Source organism: Notamacropus eugenii, chromosome 1 (genome assembly GCF_028372415.1).
Source record: "Notamacropus eugenii isolate mMacEug1 chromosome 1, mMacEug1.pri_v2, whole genome shotgun sequence".
Taxonomy (NCBI): domain Eukaryota; kingdom Metazoa; phylum Chordata; class Mammalia; order Diprotodontia; family Macropodidae; genus Notamacropus; species Notamacropus eugenii.
Window position 1 is genome coordinate 650,661,111 of NC_092872.1, and position 23,814 is coordinate 650,684,924.

General features: G+C 35.5%; 1 protein-coding gene across 2 annotated transcripts in view; it reads left to right on the forward strand.

The window, feature by feature from the left end:
• The window catches only part of PPP4R3B (protein phosphatase 4 regulatory subunit 3B), an 86,584-nt gene that overhangs the window by 58,043 nt on the left and 4,727 nt on the right, over positions 1-23,814 (forward strand). Inside the window, exons 7-15 of one of the 2 annotated variants that reach the window (XM_072635520.1) lie at positions 787-903; positions 10,619-10,750; positions 11,317-11,419; positions 11,874-11,915; positions 17,760-17,918; positions 18,906-19,075; positions 19,872-20,011; positions 20,952-21,115; positions 22,325-22,524. In XM_072635520.1, the coding sequence (XP_072491621.1) occupies positions 787-903; positions 10,619-10,750; positions 11,317-11,419; positions 11,874-11,915; positions 17,760-17,918; positions 18,906-19,075; positions 19,872-20,011; positions 20,952-21,115; positions 22,325-22,524 (1,227 nt within the window). Of the gene's footprint in view, positions 1-786; positions 904-10,618; positions 10,751-11,316; positions 11,420-11,873; positions 11,916-17,759; positions 17,919-18,905; positions 19,076-19,871; positions 20,012-20,930; positions 21,116-22,324; positions 22,525-23,814 lie in introns of both variants that reach the window. The other variant, XM_072635519.1, reaches the window with a different exon arrangement.

Below are 23,814 nucleotides of genomic sequence, written 5' to 3' on the forward strand. Positions count from 1 at the left end.
GTAGGAGATGAACATTTATTCATTTACGTAGCCACCTAGTATATACTAGGCACCACTGTACTAAGTGCTATTAACAATTATTATCTCATTTGACCCTCACAACAACCATAGGAGGTAGGTGCTATTATAATTCCTACTTTCCAGTTGAGGAAACTGAGGCAAAGAAAGGTTAAACAGCTTGCCTGTGGTCACAGAGTAAATGTCTCAGGCTAAATTTATATCTGTCCTTCCTGACTCTAAGCCCAGCACTCTATCCACTGCACCATCAGTTACCCTGGCAGGGAATGTGGTGGCAGGCTGTAAATTCTTGGTGGAGAAACTACTTTTATCAGTGCAAGAGTGCAGCTGTTCCACAATTTATAGTTTAGAGATTTGCCTGGTGGCATGGATTTTCCCTGGATTACAAAATCAGTGTGTGTCAGATGTCAATTAAAGTCATATGCTCCTTTTTCTGACCCTTACTTTTTATCTGCTATGCTATGCTGCCTCTCCAGAAGCTAATTATTAAACACATCCAGCTCTAAAGATTTAATATTTATTCAGGAAGGAAAAGGAAGGGACACATAGTTAAGAAGTTTATTTAGAATGACAGGGTGACGGGAGCAACAGAAATTATCACTAGCATAAAACTTTTTTTTGTTTCCATATTGTATTATTCATGTACAGGACAGGGGTTGATCTTCCCTCAGTACAAAGAGTAGTATACAAACCACACATAGTAAATTTTGTCAGATTATGCTGTTTTACAAGGTGTTATTTGAGTAATTTAATTTTTCTTTTATTCAGGGAATGGATGATTTGCAGGTCAGGTCTGCTGCTACAGATATATTTTCTTATCTAGTAGAGTTTAGTCCATCCATGGTCCGAGAATTTGTTATGCAAGAAGCCCAGCAGAGTGATGATGTAAGTAATAATGTTCTTTTTAAAAAATCTAATTTAATTTTTTTAGTAATAATATTCTAGTTAAATAATATTACCATAGATTTATGTATATAAATTTATTGAGAATAATAATAGCTATAATTTTAAATATTTTGGAATAGAATAATATTTATAATTAGTATATTATTTGGACAGTTTAGAAAAAGCAATTATAACTGTTCAGATCTTTTATTATAAAGAAAGAATCATATGGCAGTATTTTCTAGTATTTTAGGAAGTAAATTATATTAGATTCGAAGTCTTAAATGTCATTCTTAAGTGTAAGTTTCGAAGAGTATTTACTGATCTAAATAAAACTTCATACCATGAGATTTGTAGGACATTGTTCAGCAAACATAACTAATGGTTCTGTTGTTTATTCTTTTTTTTTTTTAATGAGAATGAAAATAATACAACATGATATTTTTCACCTCAGTTTTGTTTTTTTAATGTTTTCAGTAGAGGAAAATGATACGTTTTTATTGCTTTTTATTTAAGTGAGTCTAAAAGAAAAGTCAGGAAGACTTCGTGTTTTTTCCGTTTTAAAAGATTTTGGTTTTATTAGCTAGGACATTAAAAGATATTTGTGCTCTATCTTTTAGATTCTTTTGACCCTTACATTTAGTAGTAGATCTTGAATTGAATGGCAGTTTATTGTTACTTTTATTGTCTTTAACTCTTCATTAGATTTACTAAGAGCATTTTTTTAAGGATTTAAAAGACTGACTTAGATGTTTTCATAGGTTTTTTTTCTGTAGCCATTTATGTTTATTTAAAAATTTTAATTTTAAAGGCTTGACCTCTTATATAGTAAATCCAAGTATTCATTCTGTGTTCTTGAAGGATATTTGTAGATTTTTTTCTTCAAATGAGGTTTCTTTGACTCCAAAGTCAATGATTTGCCTCCTTTTTTATCTGTGCCTTCTTTGAGTGATTTCTCTTATGACTTATTATAGTTTATTAGGAATAACTCCTACCCAGATTCTGCTTGTATTTAATGATTTGATTTGATTGATTAAAGACATTTATCGTAAGTTATATTTTGCTAGTGTTTTCTGTCAGTATTACCTGTCTCTTGACTTTTACTCAGAATCCTGAAAGCTGAAGAACTCTGGGGATCATATCTCCTTCTTTGCAGTCAAATAGTGCTGAAGTTGTAGTACTGTTGTTGACAGTTATTTGTTTTAAACTATTAAAAGGCTCCTATCTCAGATTTCCTTACTTTTATCATCAGTCAATAGGTCTTCAAGGTTCGTCTTTGTCCTCAGTTGTATAGTTAAGAGTTAACTTTTTTGTAAATTTAATATGTTCCTTTTCCTAAAAGTTAACAAGATCAAGTAGATATAGATTATTTTAAAATAAAATTGAAGATTGTGTTTGTATTGGAGTGGTGTTGACTTAAAAAAAAAAGAAAGAAATCCAAAACCAAAGCATCTTCCACAGCAATATTTCAGCAGAAATCTTGATAACTTGATGCCCTTTGTGAATAAATGAACAGGATTCATTATTTTCTAGAATCATGCACATAAGCTCCAGGGAGTATAGGTAATTTCAGTAACACTATATAATGCAATCCAGTGTACTTGGAAACCAAGGCATATCAAATTAATATGGAAGAGTTTTGTTGTTGAACACTAATGTAACTTTTTTTTGTTGTTTGAAAACAAAATGTAACATCTGTCTTAATCAGTTTTGTATATGTAGTTCAACAATTTGGTGATTTGCTGCTTTGGCAATGTTCAAAATTTTTAGAATGAGTTTGTCAAGCTTTCTGCTTGCTGTACTCAGTGCCTTCAGATGACCATAGATTTGGAAAGGATGAGTATAAAGATCATTTCAGCTCTTTTGCATTTGGCCAGTGTCATTTATAGCTTTCATTCTAATCTCTCCTCAAATCTAATCAGCAAGTTGGAAACCCAAGTGGATAGATAATTTTTTTATAAAACTACTCCTTCTGGTAGGTCTTTGAGACATCATATATGTCTCTTAGTAGAAATTTGACTTCACATGAATTCTGAAGCCAGTCATTAATGGTCATTCTCTGTCATGTTGAGACTTTTGTCATGTTAAATTTTCACATGGATTATGGCAGAAACTTATTTGTCATTTAAATTCTACTCTTGAATGACACCTTGAAATTCTCCTTGCATGGAATTAAGAGGAACCTCCAGCACATGGAAGCAGGCAGAATAAAAAAAATATATTCCAGTCAAGTTAGTTTTACAGATGATTAAAACTTGGAGACATATTCATGCAGATTCTATCGCTGTCTTTTTTCTAAGCTCCTGATGTGATCACTACTGCCATCTTACTCCTTAACGATTTACTTTTTAATTTAGTTTAGCAGACATTAATTTATTAAGCATCTACTTTGGACTGTCTGACAATTGCTGAGGATATAAAACAGTTCCTGCCCTCAAGGAACTTGCATTCTTTTGGGCATATATTCTACTTCAAAATTAAATAGTAATGTTCCTCACTAAAACTCTGAGGTATAGGCAGTCCACAGTGTTTGTAAGAGTGATTGCACTTGTAGTGTGGTAAAATGTAATGAGGGTGAACATTATTATTCAACAACCAATCAGGAACATATAAGAATTTACAAACTTTGATTTGATTCATCAGGACCTGATGGAGCTGCTATAGGCAGAGTACGCCATGCCCCTGCCACCATCTGTCATGGAAAATGTATTAGAGTGTGTACCAACTTACTTTGTGTAACAGCACTGAATGGGCTTAGAAACAGGCAGTATACAATAAAAAGAGTTTAGGATTTGACATTAGAGGACCCAGATTTTTTCTTTTAAATTAATTAAAATTTATTTATTTAACTTTTAACATTCATTTTCACAAAATTTTGGGTTACAAATTTTCTCCCCTTTTATCCCCTCCCCCCCCCAAACACCAAGCATTCTAATTGCCCCTATGACTAATCTGCTCTCTCTTTTATCATCCCTCTCTGCCCTTGTCTCCATCTTCTCTTTTGTCCTGTAGGGCCAGATAGCTTTCTATACCCCTTTACCTGTATCTCTTATTTCCTAGTGGCAAGAACATTACTCGACAGTTGATCCTAACACTTTGAGTTCCAACTTCTTTACCTCCCTCCCTCCCCACCCCTTCCCTTTGGAAGGCAAGCAATTCAATATAGGCCAAATCTGTGTAGTTTTGCAAATGACTTCCATAATAGTTGTGTTGTATAGGACTAACTATATTTCCCTCCATCCTATCCTGTCCCCCATTACTTCTATTCTCTTTTGATCCTATCCCTCCCCATGAGTGTCGACCTCAAATTGCTCCCTCCTCCCCATGCCCTCCCTTCTATCATCCCCCCCACCCCGCTTGTCCCCTTATCCCCCACTTTCCTGTATTGTGAGATAGGTTTTCATACCAAAATGAGTGTGCATTTTATTCTTTCCTTTAGTGGAATGTGATGAGAGTAGACCTCATGTTTTTCTCTCACCTCCCCTCTTTATCCCTCCACTAATGAGTCTTTTGCTTGCCTCTTTTATGAGAGATAAATTGCCCCATTCAATTTCTCCCTTTCTCCTCCCAATATATTTCTCTCTCACTGCTTGATTTCATTTTTTTTAAGATATGATCCCATCCTCTTCAATTCACTCTGTGCACTCTGCCTCTATGTGTGTGTGCGTGTGTGCATGTGTGTGTGTGTAATCCCACCCAGTACCCAGATACTGAAATGTTTCAAGAGTTACAAATATTGTCTTTCCCTGTAGGAATGTAAACAGTTCAACTTTAGTAAGTCCTTTATGACTTCTCTTTGCTGTTCACCTTTTCATGGTTCTCTTCATTCTTGTGTTTGAAAGTCAAATTTTCTTTTCAGCTCTGGTCTTTTCATCAAGAATGGTTGAAAATCCTCTATTTCATTGAAAGACCAATTTTTCCCCTGAAGTATTATACTCAGTTTTGCTGGGTAGGTGATTCTTGGTTTTAGTCCTAGTTCCTTTGACTTCTGGAATATCCTATTCCATTCCCTTCAATCCCTTAAGGTAGAGGCTGCTAGATCTTGTGTTATCCTGATTGTATTTCCACAATACTTGAATTGTTTCTTTCTAGCTACTTGCAATATTTTCTCCTTGACCTGGGAACTCTGGAATTTGGCCACAATGTTCCTAGGAGTTTCTCTTTTTGGATCTCTTTCAGGTGGTGTTCTGTGGATTCCTTGGATATTTATTTTGCCCTCTGGTTCTAGAATCTCAGGGCAGTTTTCCTTGATAATTTCATGAAAGATGATGTCTAGGCTCTTCTTTTGATCATGGCTTTCAGGTAGTCCCATAATTTTTAAATTGTCTCTCCTGGATCTATTTTCCAGGTCAGTTGTTTTTCCAGTGAGATATTTCACATTATCTTCCATTTTTCCATTCTTCTCTCTTTGTTCTGTGATATCATGCTTTCTCACAAAGTCCTTAGCCTCCATCTGTGCCATTCTAATTTTGGAAGAACTATTTTCTTCAGTGAGCTTTTGAATCTCCTTTTCCATTTGGCTCATTCTGCTTTTGAAAGCATTCTTCTCCTCATTGGCTTTTTGAACCTCTTTTGCCAATTGAGTTAGGCTAGTTTTCAAGGTGTTATTTTCTTCAACATTTTTTGGGGTCCCCTTTAGCAGGGAGCTGATCTGCTTTTCATGCTTCTCCCTCATCCCTCTCATTTCTCTTCCCAGCTTTTCCTCCACCTCTCTAACTTGATTTTCAAAATTCTTTTTGAGCTCTTCCATGGCCTGAGCCCACTGGGTGGGCTGGGACACAGAAGCCTTGATTTCTGTGTCTTTGCCTGATGGTAAGCATTGTTCTTCCTCATCAGAAAGGAAGGGAGGAAATGCCTGTTCACCAAGAAAGTAACCTTCTATAGTCTTATTTCTTTTCCCTTTTCTGGGCATTTTCCCAGCCAGTGACTTGACCTCTGAATATTCTCCTCACACCCACCTCGCCTCCTGATCCTCCCAGCCAGTGTTTGGGGTCTGAGATTCAAATGCTGCTTCCAGCCTCAGGGCTTTTGGTGGGGGCAGGGCTGCTATTCAGTGTGAGATGAAGTTCAGGTGCTGAGGTCAGGGCAGGGCTGCCTCTCAGGCTCAGTTCCCTCAGGGGGTTTATGCACAGACCTTCAACAATGGATCCAGGCTCCTGCCTGCTTGGGGAGCCCTGGTCTGCAGCTGCCTCTCAGCTTCTGCCTCCCGAGGGGGCCTGAGTTATGGGGGCACCCCACTCCCCTCTTGACCCGCCAAAGAGACTCTCTCACCGACCCCCGTCACCTATGAGTGGAGGGACTTGTGCGGCCACTGGAGATCCCATCCCTGAAGCCTGCTGGGATCTGTACCTCTCGGTGCCGCAGCCGCGGCAGGTCTGGGCTGGGCTCCGCGGCCGCAGCGTGAAGGACTCCCTGCGAGAGGTTTGCAGGTCTCTCCGGAACAGAAATCTCCCTCGCTCCAATGTTCCGTGGCCTCTGGGTGCAGAATTTGCCGTGAGTTACTTCCCTGTAGCCGTTCTATGGGTTTTGGGTTCGGAGCTATGCGTATGTGTGTCTTTCTACTCCGCCATCTTGGCTCCACCCCCACCCCCGAGGACCCAGATTTTAATCCAATGATTTGGTAACCCTGAGTGACACTGGGCAAATAATGTAATCTCTCCAGGCCTTTATAAAATGAAAGAGTTGAACTATAAGATCTTCAAGTTTGGTCCTTCCAACTCTTGTTTATAATAAGAGTGGAAGTGTAGTCTCTTCCTCTGAGAACTCTTCAACAGCTTCAGCTTAGTTTTATGAAAGTTCTTCCTGAATTTTTGTCACCAACCTTCTTGGTCTCTCAAACTTTGTCACACCTCCCAGCTGTTTAGTGAACATTGCCATGTAGAACCAAGGTGTTAACTTTAACTCTGTTTCTAAAAGTAAACTTTTCATTTTATCTTCCAAAATTGGTTTTTCTCTCTTGACTTCTCTCTCAGAAGTCAGTCGTTTTTTAAGTTCTGCATTGTCTCCTCATATCTAATCACTTCATCCAATTCCTTTGGGGGGGGAGTGGCAAGGGCAGAGGGTGACTCTTATAAATTCAAATGTCTTTTACATTTGTTCTTCTATGCCTTATTGTGTTGTGGGCATAATTCTGGGTTATCAAATTATGATAGTGGAACACAGGCTGTGGCAGGTTCTCCTAAGGTTGAAACTTTGGCTATGAATCTGTTGATAGACTATATTATCCAAGGACCATCCTAGCTAAATTTAGAGAAGCTGGTCACAGTGACAACAAATAGTCTCAATAACTTTCAGGTACAGTGGAATTGGCATCTGCATTGATAGCAGAAAGTGTCTACACTGATGAAATAATGGTTCCTTGAAATAATATCTCCTGCATGTATTCATTATTTTTCCACTGCCTCTACCTTATTTTGTGGCCTGATTATTCTAATAACTTCTTAATCGTTTCAGTCTCTTTTCTTCCGTCCATGCCATATACTATTCCCAGATTAATAATTACTCTCCTGCTCAAAAATGTCATTGGTGCTTTATTAGCCTACCATATAAAGCCTAACTTTAGACTAATATTCAAGGACTTCTTTAGTTTGAACCTAATCTGTTTCCCAGTTTACCCTCAACCATTAAAAATAGCAAGTCAATTCACTACCTTTGCAGCCTAACATAATGAGCCAATGCTGTTTCACATGAACTTCTGCACTCTTTATCAAATTGTTATTAAAATGCATCTTGTGCATTCCTCAGTTCCAAAATTTTTCTCATATTGTGCCTGCTTCCCCTTTCTTACCTATTTATCTTTTCTTTCTTCATTTTTTACTTTACCTACCTTTGATTTTCTTCTTCTTTCTTAGTCTTCTTTCATCTTCATTTTTTTTTTCCTTTCCTTTTTCTGGAGGCTATTAGGTAGCTCTCATGGTAGTACTTAGGCCAAAGAAATAACTCATCACTAGTTTGGATGAATTTTCAACTGGATGAATAGTTTTTTGATTTCAGGAATAATCCCTTTTGACTGTCCTATATGTTTCTACTGTAGGTCTATAATCCAGTAAAACAAACTTGAGTTAAAAGAAATATTTTTTGTACTAGCAAAATTTATTTGCATTAAATATTATATAAAATCTAAACTATTCTTATTAGCCACTTATATATACTTTAAGTGAGACTTGATACCAAAGAGTAATTCCTCTTTATAAATATTGAATAAGGCTAATAGCCCTAATTGAGCAAATGATTATAACCCATATTTAACAAGTCTACCAAAAAACTTTTACATAATGGATGGGATGTTGTAACATTCACAGAGTATGTAGAAAACTTGATGATTTAGGCTTTAATTTCATATATTCATTAACATCTCTCCAGTAAAATCTGTGCCACTCATTCCAAAATCAAGTCAACAAATGCCTGCTATGGGCCAGCTGCATCTACTGAAAATACAAATAAAGGTGAAAGACAGTCCCCTGCTCTCAAAGAGCTCACCGTCTAATGAGGCAGACAAAAAATACATAGGAGATAAACTCAGAAGGAAGGCACTAAAGTTAAGGAGAACTGAGAAAGCCTTCTTGTAGCAAGTGGGACTTTATTTGAGATTTGAAGGAAGCCGGGAGGTAGAGATGAAGAGGGAGAGAGTGTCTGGCTTAGGGGACAGCCAGTGAAAATGCCTCGAATCAGGCAAGTCTTGTGCAAGGAACAGCAAAAAAGCAAGTGTCATTTGTATCACAGAGTTCATGGAGGGGAAGAGTAAGGTATAAGAATACTGGAAACATATCACGGGGCCAAATTAGGATGAGCAGAAGCCAAACAGGATTTCATATTGGATCCAGGAGAGAACAAAGAACCTCTAGAGTTTTTCAAGTGGGGGTAGGATGTGTGACATGGTCAGACAAGTACTTTAGGAAGATCTGTTTGACAGCTGAGTTGGAGTATGGACTAAACTGAGGAGAAACTTGATGTCAGAGAGACCATCCAGCAAACTGTGACAATATTCTAGGCATGACAAACAGTTCATGGAAGAGGACTGTAAGAAGAATGGAAAGGTAGGAAGGGGCCAAATAGGATTTTATATTGGATTCTGGAGGTAACAAGGGAGACTCTGGAATTTATCAAATAGGGGGTGAGGGTGGGGACAGGAGACATGGTCAGACCTGTACTTTGTAGGAACATCCGTTTGACAACTGAGTAGAGGATGAACTGAACTAGAGAAAGACTTGAGTCAGGGAGATCAGCCAGAAAGCTATTGTAATAATAATCTAGGCATAAAATAATAAGGGTCTATATCAGAGGGGTGGTAATATCAGAAGAGAGAAAGGGGCATATAATAGAGACAGAAGATGGAAATTACAAAACTTGATATCTGAATGGATTAAGAAGAGGTATAGAGAGTGAGGAGTCAAAGATAACAGGTTCCCAGCCTTGATAAAGAGAGATTAGTAGTACCTTTGACATAGGACATTTAGGATGAAGGGAGGTTTTAGGGAGAAAGATAATGAGTTCAGTTTGATACATGTTGAGTTGGAGATGTCTACAAGACATCCAGTTCAAGATGTCCAGTATGCAGTTGGAGATAGGAGACTGGAGATCAGGAAAGAGGATAAGGCTGGACAAGTATATTTGAGAGTCCTCTGCAGAGAGACGATAATTAAATCTGTGGTAGCAAGTGAGATCATCAAAGAAGAGGGTCTAGTCCAGAGCACGCCCAGAGTTAAATTGAGTAAGACCTGGATATAGAATCCGACAAGAAGGACAGAGAGGTAGGAGGAGAAGGCAGTGTAGGGAAGATCTAATGAGAAATATCAAGAAGAAGAATGTGATCAACAGTATCAAAGGCTAGAGACTGGACTGGAAGGATGAAATTGAGAAGAAGCCATTAAATTGAGCTATTACAAGGTCATTGGTAATTTTAGAGAGCAATTTTGGTTACATGATAAAGTTGGAAGTCAAATTACAGAGAATAAAAAGAAAGGAAATGGAAGTACTGATTGTAGGTGTCATTTTCAGGAATTTTAGTTAGGAAAGAAAAGGTATAGGATGCTAGCTAATAGATGGATCAAGTGAGGTTTTTTGAGGATGAGGGAAACATGGAATGTTTGTAAGCAGTAGGGAAGCTTCTAGTAGACGGTGATTAAAGATAATAGAGGGGGCAATCTGCTAGAAAAGATAGGATGGAATGGAATCACTAGTGCAATAAAAAAGTAATACATTAATCCCAACCATGGAAGGCACTGTCTTGTGTCTTTTTTCTTTCCTTTTTGGGAGGGTTGAGGGTAATCCTTAGTATTTTACATAGTGCTGGGCACATGGTGTGAGATTGAGAGAATATGTATTTTGGGATCACATGATTTATGATATTACTTATTTGTCTATTTCTAAATTTTTGAGGCTAAAATCCAGAATGAAAATATTAGCACCTTCATGCAACAAAAATTTCTGTTAAATGTAATGATGTTGCAAGCTGTTTTCCATTCTTGTATTTGTTTTTTCTTTGAGTAGATTGGAGGGTAGGTTTTTCTTCTTTGGCAGAAGAGGGGAGATTATTCTGCCACACTTTGAAAAAGCAGAAAGAAAGAAGTTGAATTAAATATTATCACTTTTATTTCATTGCCACCTGATTTAATTCTGGTTTGTTTTTATTTTTCATTCAGTCTATGGTATGTAAAATATCTATATCGATGCAGATAAATAGATATAATGTTTATTGAAACATATTTTCTTGCAGGATATCCTTCTCATTAATGTAGTAATTGAACAAATGATCTGTGATACTGACCCTGAACTAGGAGGAGCTGTTCAGTTAATGGGACTCCTTCGTACTTTAATTGATCCAGAGAACATGCTGGCAACTGCTAATGTAAGACAATGTCAAGGCATAAAAAAGCATTTTTCTTGTCTAATATAGTTTTGCCTTAGAAATAGCACACGGCATTTTGTTGAGAAGAACATGAACATCTGAGTACATATAGATTGGCATTTTAGCGTTCTAAATTGACATTTATTAAGGTTAAAATTCAGGGGTATAATTTGCAAAAAATCGTAAGTTTTAAGAAATTGATTTCTAAATTGCTCTTTCCTTAAGTAAACTACTTTTTAAATTTTTTTCTTGACTTTTTGTTATATAAAATCAAGTTCCAAATACATTTCTTAAGTATTACTCATTCTTGCATATTTTTAGATCATAAAATCAACATATATAAAGCACTTTGTAAACTTCAAAATACTATTTTATAAGTGTATTTTGTGCCTAACAATGTTCACCTTAAGATGCAATAAAATTTTTAGTTTCTTAGCTCTAACAGTGTACTTAAAAAATATATATGTCATATATGATGTTTTGGATAGTAGTATAAGCAAGCATGTAAAAAGTTGGTTGTTAATTATGAAGGTAATAAATTCTCACTTTGTTCTTTTCTGTTATAGAAAACTGAAAAAAGTGAATTTCTGAATTTCTTCTATAACCATTGTATGCACGTTCTCACAGCACCACTTTTGGCTAATACTTCAGAAGACAAATGTGAAAAGGGTAATAAGTGCATGTGTGTATGTGTCTGTGTGTCTGTGTATGTGTGTGTGTGTCTGCGTTAAAAATAGAGGGAAACAAACATCATGACCATAAGCCGTGTCCCTTGTGTCACTGAGTTTATTTGGCTCATTAAATACCAAGAAATCTGCTTTTGGGAATGCCAACTTCCAATTTAAAAAAATATTTTAAAGGATCCTGAATGTGAGTGTTGAATCATGTGATAGGATTATCTTAAGAGGAATTTTGAGAAAAGACTAACATGCCAGGAGAACTAACATACCAGAGTTTCTGAAATTTTAGAAAAACAGATAATAACATTAGAGTTCTGGTGGAATTCTAAGCTATTTTCCTAGCTTTGTTCTTATTTTAATTATTCCACGAATTTCTACTTGAAATTGTGTAGAGAATGTCTTTGTTTTGACTGCAGTATTCCAACTTTTTGTTTTTCCACTAGATGAAATAGTTGGCGCTAACAAAAGTAACACAATTTGCCCTGGTAAGTATGAAGTTTACCTTTTTAAAACAGATTTAAAGAAGTAAATATGCTTGTATTGTGTACAACATATTTATATTAAACTGTCATTTTTTTCAATATTCAAAATAAGGTCTGGAAATTAATTATTTTCTTGGCTACCAAGAATTAACATTTCTGTGGAAAAGGAGGCAATTGCAATTGAGATTTCAGTTATCTTTACTTTTTGAGATTTTTATACTAATATAGGTTGTTTATTTGTGAAAAAGGTTTGTCTGTAGTTTTTTTATGTTTAGATTGTTATTCATTTTGAAAGCTTACCTGTAGACATGCTTTTCTTAGGGACCCGATACCTCTATTTGTCCTTTTTCCATAGTAATTTTTTTTTTTATTAGATAGTCTAGGTATATGTAAACCAGCATTCTTCCTACTTGGAGTATGCACAAAAAAAAAAACAACCCAGTGCATACTGTGTGAGTGTGCTACAATACTTATTTCTCAAGAAGACTTTTAATGAGCCCATATAACTTATTCTGTAACTTCAAGGCAATTAGTCATCTTTTAACAAGGACACCTTTTCAGTATTTGGGCAGAGAGAGCAATAATATCCACTTTTATGTCTCTCTGATTTGGGCTGAGCGTGGCATTTAATTGACTGTTTAGATATTTTACTGGAGTGGAATCTTGATAAGATTTACTGATGGAGAAAATTGTAGAGATTATGTTTCAATGACACTATTCCTCCACATGAAACAGAAATTGAGCATGAGATAAAGATGAAATTTATGTTTAAAGTTTTAGGCACAAAAATTCCTTTTTGTTCTCACTAAAAACAGTGTGAATCAAGCCATATAAGGAAATATGTTTCACTATTAAAAAAAGATACCTGTGTATGTCCTGACAGATAGAAAGGATGTATGAATAATAACAGTATTAGTAACAAATCATTATTTTGATTACTTATAGTTAGCTAAGTAGGTAAAATTTTTTAAAGTACCTTTGTTGAAAGATACATAAAATTACAATCAAATAACAGTCGTAACAGTCAGTGCTCATAGCCTTTCAGCATTATTGTTTCTTTGAGTGTATTCATTCTGCACAGTGTGAAACAAGCAAAAATTTATTGCTTCCAATTCAAACTCAGCATAAAGTTTTCAATACAGATTTGTTCTACTTTTCTTTAGATGGTCCTACCTAATAGGTAGTATCAAAAGTATCTTAATTTTCTATTCACATTTGTATTTTTTAGTTTTAGTATGAGTGTGAAGAATAAGAAAAAAAGCAATTTCACCTAGACCATAGAATACAGGAAGGGAAACATTTTATATGATAAAGATGTGAAGAAAGGTTGAGGCCAAGGGTTTTGATAGAGATCCTAGAAAGAGAAGAGAATAACTGGAGTTGATGTTCAGTGGCAAGTGAGGGAGGGGAATGGGACCAGACCTGTACTTTAAGAAATCACTTTGCAAGATATATGGCAGATGGATTAGGATGGGAAAAAATTTGAGAAAGAAAGACTAGGAAGCTTTTGCAGAGGGCCTGAACCAGAATTGTGTCTGAGTGGAAAGGAAGGAGATGTAAATAACAGATATTGTGAAGGCCAAAAATTACACAGTTTAGCAATTGTGTGGGTAAATGGGGTAAAGGGAGAGTGCTGAATTAAAGATAGCATGGAAGTTGTTATGAATTTCAGATACTAGAAGGCTATTAGTGACCTACATAAAAATTAGAAAATATAGAAGAAGGGTGGGTTTGAGGGTAAAGAATGTAATGAGGTCTACAATCTTGCTTCCTTTCCATCCATGCCTGCTTTTCTATATCACTATTGCTTATAAAAGCAGATTGATTGTTAACAGTTAACCAGTCAACTATCTTGAATTATAAGTACCTGCCCTCATGTTGTCACCTATTAAAACCCTGTGTTGATCTGGCAGCAGCATTTTCCCAGTGGTACCTGCACATCTGCTGTTGAAGGAACTCATATTATCTGTTAATTTGTAATTTCCCTTAGTGGCCAGCCACCAGCAGATGTTGAAATGTATGATCGTTAGTGAAAGGTAACTATGGTAGTGTCAGATATAAGCCCCATGATTAGCTAGTTATCTTAGGATGAGTGAGATGCAGCCTATCTCCATGCTGCAATTAATCACATACTCCTTGATCATTCCATGGCCCCCGCTTTAGAAATCACTGCTGTAGAATGTAGTTTAGCTGATATAGATAACCTAATTCACTAAAAGATAGTTTATTTGGCATATCAGTTGACTTATTTTGGATGTCAACTCCTTATTGGCAATTTTTGTGCTGTCCTTTAAAGTACAAAAGTCATTCTCCTTTATGGGGAAGAAAAGACAAAATAATTTAAAGCCTTCTCTCTCATCAGTTATTGTTCCTTCTACCATGAACAGTGGTCTTTTCCCTTTTTAAATATTCCTGATTGTTCCTAGTATAACCTTTTTATTATCCTTACCTTATTTTACCAGTTTCAGTTTGTTAACCTCAGCTCATCTTGGAGTGTTAGCATTCTTGACAGAGTTCTTAAAGGACTGTGCCATGATTTTGTGTTCATCCTCAGTTACTAATCTTTGTTACTATTATCTGACTACATTCTTTTAAAATTAAGTTGATTAGTTCCCTATATATCCATATCTGTCTCTTTAGCCAGTTCCTCCTCCTCATCTCCAGAATTCTTTCTCTTAGTTGGCAGAATTTCCTTCTTGAGAGTTTATGTCCTCTGAAGAATTTTACACCATGGCTTCCTAGTATCCTTTCTCTAAACCTTTTGTAATCTGCAATTCTAAAATATGCCTGTCAGACTATGCATTTTCTGCCACACATTCTAAGATGCAGTGGTCACTTGCTCCCAAGGTTTCTATCATCTTTACTCCTCCCCCCGCCCCCCGCCCCAATCCCTTTTTTACCTTTTTGGTAAAAATCAAAATTCAACACAGCTTTTCCTTTTGGTTCTTTTTTAAAAAATATTTATTTATTTCTTAAAGTTCTCCCCCACCCCCAGTTAATGTAAAAACAATTTTTAACATTGATTTTTAAAGCATTGAGTTCCTAATTCTCTCCCTTCCCTCCCCCCACCCCAAAGCAAGCAGTTTGATATATAGGTTATGCCTGTGTAGTCATACAAAACATATCCAAGGTAGTCATGTTGTGAAATAAAATATATATTCAGACACCGTCAGTTCTTTTTCTGGGGAGGGGATAGCATTTTCATCATGAAGTCCTTCAGAGCTGTCTTGAATCATTACATTGCTGAGAATAGCTAAGTCATTCACAGCTGATCCTTACAGTATTGTTGTTACTTTGTACATAGTATATTTCACTGTGCATCAGCTCACACAAGTCTTTACAGGTTTTTCTGAAAGCATCCTGCTCATCATTTCTTATAGTACAATAGTGTTCCATCATAATCACATACCATAACTTGTTTAGCCACTCCTCAATTGATAAGCATCCCCCTCAGTTTCTAATTCCTTGCCCCCAGAAGTGGGCTGCTATAAATATTTTTGTACATATTTTATAGGTCCTTTTTTTTTAATCTCTTTTGGGATACAGACCTAGTAGTGGTATTTTGGTTCTTTGTTTATCAAGGATGAAATTATCATTAAGGTGGGTCAGTAAATGATTGACTTCTCTGCTTTTGGCAGAAAGAAAGATCTAGCAGATGTCCAGGTAAATAATTCTCCCGTTCCTGCCGTATTGTGCTGGTGTGCCAGATTTGTACTTGAAGAACATAGTATACCCAGAAGAATCCCTGGCTAATCCTCAGATAATAGAGATCAGGACCAAACAAAGCCTCACAACTACTGCCAGAATTGCTCAAAGCCTGGCTCTATCCCGAATTCCCACAGAAATCCCTAAGATATTTCTCATATATTCCACCTTCTCTCTCCATTCACATAGCTACCATTGAAGTTTAAGCCCTCAATTCTTACCTTGACTATTAAAATAGCCTCCTATTTGGTATTCCCTTCAAGTCTCTTCTCACTCTCATCTATCATCCACAGCTATCAAAGTGATTTTCCTAAGGCACACCAATTTGAGCATGTCTATTCTCCTCACCCCCACCCCTACAACAAGCTCCATTCTATACTCCAAGTTTTCCTTGCTACTTCCACTGTTGTGGAAACCCCAGATTCTATCCCTGCCTTAGTCCTCACTTCAGATAAGTCAGCTTTACTCTGGTTTCTTGCTTGCTTGTATTTGTATTCCTAGCTTATAGTAAGCACTTAATTGCTTCTTCTATCAAAATAACTTTATATGCTTCACATTTGCTTAACTGTATATTGTATCCCTCAGCAGATTATAGGATCATAGATTTAGAACTGGACCTTACACATCATCAAGTTAAACCCTTCCATATTACAGATGAGAAGTTTGACTTGACTCAAGTCACACAGCCAGGAAATGTCTGAGGCAAATCCGTCTTCCAGACTCATATTCATATCATTGCCTTAGGGATAGAGACTGCTTGCTTTCTTAAGCACAGTGCCTTGAGTATACCATAGTAAGTGCTTAATGTTAATTAAAGATAGGGAAGATGCTGAAACTAATCTTTAAAATAGAAAAAGAGCTGGGGGGGGGCAGGAATCCAGTATTAGGTTTAATATGTTTCATGATCGATATTAATACTGAAGAAAATTAACGTAATTCCTTCATTTAAGGGTTCCTAAAATGTTACTGTCATGGTATAGCTTAAAATCAGTAATTTTTTTATCTATATTTATACATAGTGTCAATGTGTGACTGTTATAACAAATTAATTCAAGCAATATTTCTAGGTGATTCAGATAATGTATAAACCAATGAGTTGGGAAAAAAATGTCAATCCATTTTCATAGCTTTCAATTAGATATGTTGATATTTTATAAAATGGCATATTTTATTTACATTTTATTAAAATGTTCTTACTTTGAAGATGTTTTTAGGGTAATAATCCTAATATGGTTTCTTACTTGAGGAATTTGTGTGTTTTGTCAGGTCAGGTAAAATGTTTGACAGTTTTTCTTGTGTCCTTCAACAGATTAACCATATTTGAATTCCAGGCTTTCTCAAGTCATGAATTGTGACAGTGCCAGTTGATAGAATATTTTTCTGTGTGTTTTTTCCTTTTCTTCAACGTAATTTGCCCATTGGAATTATTTTTTAAAATACTTGCCTTAAGTCGTAATTTTAGAAATCTGGACCTTCTAAGAAAATAGATTTTTTTGAAAAAGTAACATTGAGCAAATCACTTGAACGTTTCTGTTTTCTTACCTACTCGTAGAATGATAGATCTAGAAGACTCCTAGAAATAATGTAACCCAGCCACCTCAATTCCTTGATTCGAGGAAACAGGCCGTGAGGGATGAAATTATTTGTCTTTAGTGGACATAACTAATTAGTGACCAGTTAGCTAGACTTGTTAGCACGGTGTTATTTCTATATTACCACACCAATATCTGTTTGTAAATAGAGAATAATGTGTTTGAAGATGAAATCTTCACCTACAAATATCTGAATATCTTGACACATCAGCATATTTAATTTGGAGTTTTAATGTTGCTCATATAAAAATGGAAACAATATTACAAGTGATTCTGTTGAGAAAAGAGACAGAGACAAAAATGGCATTTCCGAAATGTCTGTCTACTGATAAAATATGTGACATAGTGTCAGAAGCACTGGACATGAGTTGGAGTGCTATAGAAATGTGGATTGTATTAATAATAAGGATAAGAATAATAATACCACAATGTCTTTAATTGGTATAAAATTGAACAGTGTCCTCAAAAGGTAGATTGCATGATTTTTTTACATAAGTGAAGAAGAATTTTGTGTTTTTATGTACCTAACTTCATCTTCCTTTTTTAATAGATAACTACCAAACAGCACAGCTGCTTGCCTTAATTTTGGAATTACTCACATTTTGTGTGGAACACCACACATATCACATAAAAAATTATATTATGAACAAAGATTTGCTAAGACGTGTCCTGGTCTTAATGAATTCAAAACATACGTTCCTGGCATTATGTAAGTAATGATTCAAACAGAGCTTTTATAAAATTATTTAAGGGCCAATTTTTTTTTTAAACCATCTCTTCACTCAGTTGAATTGATGGCACTGTGTACTGGAAAGCCACAACTTAAAAAAAAATGTTAGTGGGAAGGATATAGCAATATATAGTGTAATGGTATCCCTGCATACTACTTGGAAAAGAAGTTTTAACTAGTCTTAAAGAGGGCATCATGATAAAAGATATGTCACTCATATTTTTTGCTCCCTGTCCTCTTTACCAATTTAGTCACTTATTTTGTAACTTAAGCCTTTGAAATTTTGTGTAACTTCATTCATGTTTTGAAATGTGTTCAGAAGTCAGTGGATAAAGCAATAGAAAGCAATTATTAGATGTAGAATCTCTTAATGTTCCTAACATGTTATCTGTTTCCCTTGTCTTTAACTCATTCTTTAGAATCATTATATTATATATTGAGATGGGAAGAAGCAGAATATATTAGTATTTAGTCCTAGAAAGGTTGGATTGATGGGAAAGGAGTGAATGTAGATAAGACTTTTTTCATTTCTTTTCCTCTTCCATTTTCATTCTTCCCTGGGTTAAAAATAGCCATACAAATAGAGGTGAGGTAAAAGTTTCCTACAGATAAAGTTTCACCATGGAATGACCTCTTTGATAGTCTTGCTTTATGAAGACTAATTGAGTAGTGTCTGTAAAACACATTAAACAACTCTTTGAACACAAGTAACGTATAAAAAATAGGATTAACAAATATAAAATAAGGAATTAGAATGACATGATTTGTAACACCAGGAATTTGTTGGTTTTTTGGTGTTTTTGTTTGTTTTGCTCTGGTAGACTGGAGGAGAGATACAGATACGGTGGGTTATTTTCAAGCTTCAAAAATGTGAAGTAAAGGCCAGTTGTGCTTAAAAATTCATCTGTGGTTCTTTTGATGTCATAAAATGGAGAACATTACCTTCTCCTAAATTGTCTTTAATAGGTGCTCTTCGTTTCATGAGGAGGATAATTGGTCTTAAAGATGAATTTTACAACCGGTATATCACCAAGGGAAATCTTTTTGAGCCAGTTATAAACGCCCTTCTGGATAATGGAACCCGATACAACCTGCTAAACTCAGCTGTCATTGAATTATTTGAATTCATAAGAGTGGTAAGTTGAAATACTATTAAAAAGAGCTCTTAGTATTTATTCAAATGTAGTTACTAATTTCTGAAATGATACCAATTCTTTTGTAGAGTATATATCAATAAAGTTAAATTCCCAGTTTTTCCCATTTTCTCACTATTTGTTTTATATTTATTCCATGTTTCTGGAGTTCTATTTCTTTATCCAGTTCCTTTTTTTGTCACTAACTTTTCCTCTTTGGGCTAAATAATACCATCATATTTATTAAAATAATAAATATCATAGAAACAATACTTAAAAGTAAGAAATGTCAGTAAAATTATGTAAAAACATGGAATTGACATACCACTCTTGTAATGTAAATTAAATAAGCATGAGTTCAGTTAAGTGTAATTTAATACTTAATTGAAAAGTGTTCTGCCATATTTGACATATTGTCATTCCACTTTGAATTTCAAAACATATAAAATGGAATTCAGGAAGAGTTGTTACTGTGAAGTAGTCACTTTCCAAAGGCTATATTATTAGAGAATTCTAGGACCAATTCCTGGAATGGAATTCTAGGTAAATAATTCATCAGTCCTATATTATATAAATTCTGATGAATATGCTTGTTTTTTTCTGTAACCTTGGCCCATTTTCTAAGACAATGAAATAGGAAGTCATTTATAGTTTTCTACAGAATATTCGCAGAACTACTTAGGGATTTTTTTTTTTGGAAGGGGGGAAAGCTTTGTAATGATAAACATTTTTATTTTTGGGAAAATACTGTGAGATGAGAAAAATTATGTGGAATGTAAATGTGTTTGTGCTTATACAGGAAGATATCAAGTCTCTCACTGCACATATAGTTGAAAATTTTTATAAGGCCCTTGAATCAATTGAATATGTTCAGACATTCAAAGGATTGAAGACAAAATATGAACAAGAAAAAGACAGACAAAGTCAGAAACTGAACAGGTATCGTTTGTGTTTTGAACTTCAAGCCTATATGAAGTCAACTTCCAAAATGATTCATGTTTTTGAATATTACAGGCGTATGCTACTTCACGTTATTATTTGGTTCTCAACTTCAAATGAAAGAGTACTGTGGGGAAGCAGTTAGTTCCCCCAAGGAAAAGGCTATGTAAATGGAGAACATGTTATTTTCTAAGGCAGGGGAGGGCCTGGGTCAGGGTAATTATGTAGAAGAATGAGGATTAGAAAGGTCTGAGTAAGCCAGGAATCTGGAGCTCTGCACTGAAAGTCACTGACAGATCTTCAGTTGGAAACTGAGTTGAATACAGAGTAGAGTCCCCAAGTCACAGGAGAACACATTCTGATGCTCAGAGCTGAAGCTAGGTATGTTTTTCTGCTCAACAGAGACGGTGGAGATAGATGGTAGCAAGTGATCAGAGGGGGCTAGGGTCTGCAGGGGATAGATCTTTTTGTTGGTGTACCATTTGAAAGGACTACAATGAGATTTTTGCAGTATTAAAGTAGGGGTTTAATTATGACATGATAACAAAATTTCTGACATTTTTGCTTCAAGTCAACTTTATATGGTATCTCTTTGTGGAGCTAGAATTTCCCTAGAGATTTTTTTCTCTTTAACATCGAATAGTCATAAATAACAGTACAGTAGAAATAGTTGTAATTTTTTTCTTCTTTCTCCTAGAAGGAAAGGTAAAAGGATGACTTTGCTTTAAACCTCCCTCAACTTTTAATTCAGTACAATTTTAGTTGACCTAAAATACCCTAAATTATTTCCAGACTGACTCATTTCTGTTCTCACTTATTCTATGCAAAATCAGCTCCTCGTGGTTCCACACTTATGATTTCTTTTACATTTTAAAAACTGGTTACAGAAGTTGAGTCACTCGTGATATATTTATTACAGTGTACCATCTATATTGCGTAGCAACAGATTTCGAAGAGATGCAAGAACCTTAGAGGAAGATGAAGAAATGTGGTTCCATGAAGATGAAGAGGAAGAAGGGGAAGCAGTTGTGCCACCGGGTGAAAAGTCCAAGCCGGAGGATGATTTTCCAGATAGCTATGAAAAATTTATGGAGACTAAGAAAGGTATTCACTTTGGATTGTTTTCTTTGCTGTGTCCTTTTCATTGTTTATGCAGAAATCATGCATGTGATATCCTACATTAAATATTTTCATTGTAACGCTTCTTCCAGTTAGTGAATGAACTTAAGCCATACAATTTTTAAACATACCCAGGCGCCCTTTCCAAATATACATTAATTTATTTATTTCAGAAGGCAGACTTTCAGTTTTGCATTCAGCTATAGTTAATAACTTTGTCTTGATATCTGATACTCAGAGACAGCATTGTCAGGCCCTCTGTTACCTGACGGGAATAACCTTGAATTTTCCTCTGCTCTGTAAATACCAGTTTAAATTTGTGTTACATAGTCTTAGAATTGAAAGGAACCTTAGGAAGACATTTTAGAAACTATGAATTAGAATTTAAACATATAATCCTAAAGGTCCCAAAAAGATAGGCTATTATAGAGAAAATTGAATCTATCTCCTCATCTCAGTGTCAGGAGTCAGGAATCAAGACCTTGAAGAAGTTCACAAACTAGAAGAGGGCTAAGACAAACATTCAAGTAACTGTGATGCAATTTATATCATGATACGAACCAAGGAAGAGGTCTGGAGTAGGGAAAAGTAAAATAAATTTGTTTGCCAAGAAAAGTAAAAGTAAAATTTCCCTTTATACCAATTGTATTTTGTTTTGTGCAGCTTCAGGGTCCTATTATCCTTGTAGAAAGATTAAAAAACATAAGCCTGACATGCTACGATTAGGAATTTGGACACCTCTTTTAAGGGTATTTTTACTAACTGATTTTCCAGTGCATGTATCTTAATGGAATATAATAGAAAAAAAATTGAATTTGGAAACAAGAGATCTGAGTTCTAGTCCCAGCTCTGATTTGATCAAATCATTTCTCTCTCTTTTAGTTTCCTTATCTTTCTTCTAAGGTCTCAGTTTGGTTCTACTTTCACACTCACTCTTCACTCACCACTGCTAAAAAACTCTTTTATCTCATTAAAGCCCAAAGGAAATAAACTGAAATAAATACTCAGACAGTAGTTTTGCTTCTTTGATTTGCTTTGAAGATACCACAAACATTTGTCTGCCACTACCAAAAGACCCTGCCATTACTGCCAGAATCAGGCTTGAATGATCATCTTAGACTTTAAAAAACAACTTAGGATATTTTCATTTTTGAGCGCATATTGATGTATATTCATAATTTATCTTTGGTTTAGCAAAAGAAAGTGAAGACAAAGAAAATCTTCCCAAAAGGACATCCTCCAGCTTCAAATTTACTTTCTCTCATTCTGCCAGTGCTGCTAATGGAGCAAATAGTACGAACAGTAAATCTGTAGCTGCTCAAACGACACCAGCAAGTTCCAATGGATCTTCTTCCAAAAATACAAGCTTGACTACAACAGTAACAGCCACTAAAGTGAGTAAATTGATTGTGGGGGGGTTTTTGAAGCGTTCACATCCTTTTGTTTAGAAGTAGTGATGAGTCTTGGGATTCTTGATAGTTATTTAGATAATATATTTTAAATTGACTTAAAACTTCTGTTATATGTCATCTGATGACCAATTCTGGAATTTAAAGTTCAAATAGCTGTGATTATATTTCAAACAGCATTTTTTTTCTGCCTTTATTTTGTTATGTGATTTTTTTATGACCTTAGAGGCCGTATTTTTTTAATATATATTTTTCAGTCCTCAGCATTCACTTCCACAAGAATTTGATTTCAAAATTTTCTCCCCATCTCTCCCCACCCAAGACAGCATGTACCCCATCCACCCCTTCCTTCAATCTGTCCTCTGTATTACCCCCCCCTTCTTCCATTCCCCCTCCCCTCTGTTTTCCTGTAGGGCAAAATAGATTTCTGTACCCCATTGGCTATACATCCTATTTCCCATTTGAATGCTAATACAATTTTTAACATTCATTGTTAAAGCTTTGAGTTCCATGTTCTCTCCCTCCCTCCCTACCCACCCTCATTAAGAAAACAAGCAATTCAAAATAGATCATACATGTGTAACAGTGCAAAGCATTTCCATAATAGTTAAGTTGTAAAAGACTAAGCACATTTCCCTCTGTCCTGTCCTGCCCTTCATTTATTCCATTCTCTCCCTTGACCTGTCCTCCCATAATGGGGTTTGTTTCTGATTATCCCTTTCCCCAATTTGCTGTCCCCTCTGTCTTTGCGGGGAGAGCTCGAGCAAATCCAGGCTTCTGCTCTGCCATCTTGGCTCCACAAACCCCACCCCCTCCTCCCCCTCAGCCTTATTATGAATACTGTCTTAGGGTGACATACAGAAATTCTTACTATGCTAAATGGCCCACTTCTTGAATTCTTGTGTTGGTTTTTTTCCCCTGTCTTTTTAGATCATTGTCTATGTCTGTTCCTCTCTTAATTTTCTGTTTTTCATCTTGTTATAGATTTGTGAAGCAGCTACAGAGTCTGTTTGTAATTTGTGTAAAGTAAGAATAAATTAATCTGAGTCAGGATCTAAGGAGCTTTTCTTTTAGTAAAGTACAAGTGTTTTGCTTTATGAACTCTGATATGTAGTTGGTTAAACTGAATTCAGATTAAATTTTTTGCCTATGAAATTGACAGAGTACCACATAACTCAGTCTTGGATAGATAGGCGAGGTCTAGTATAAATTGCTTTGAATAATAATCTTTTTATTTCTCCCTTAAGTCTTTAGACTTTGAAGAGACACTTATAG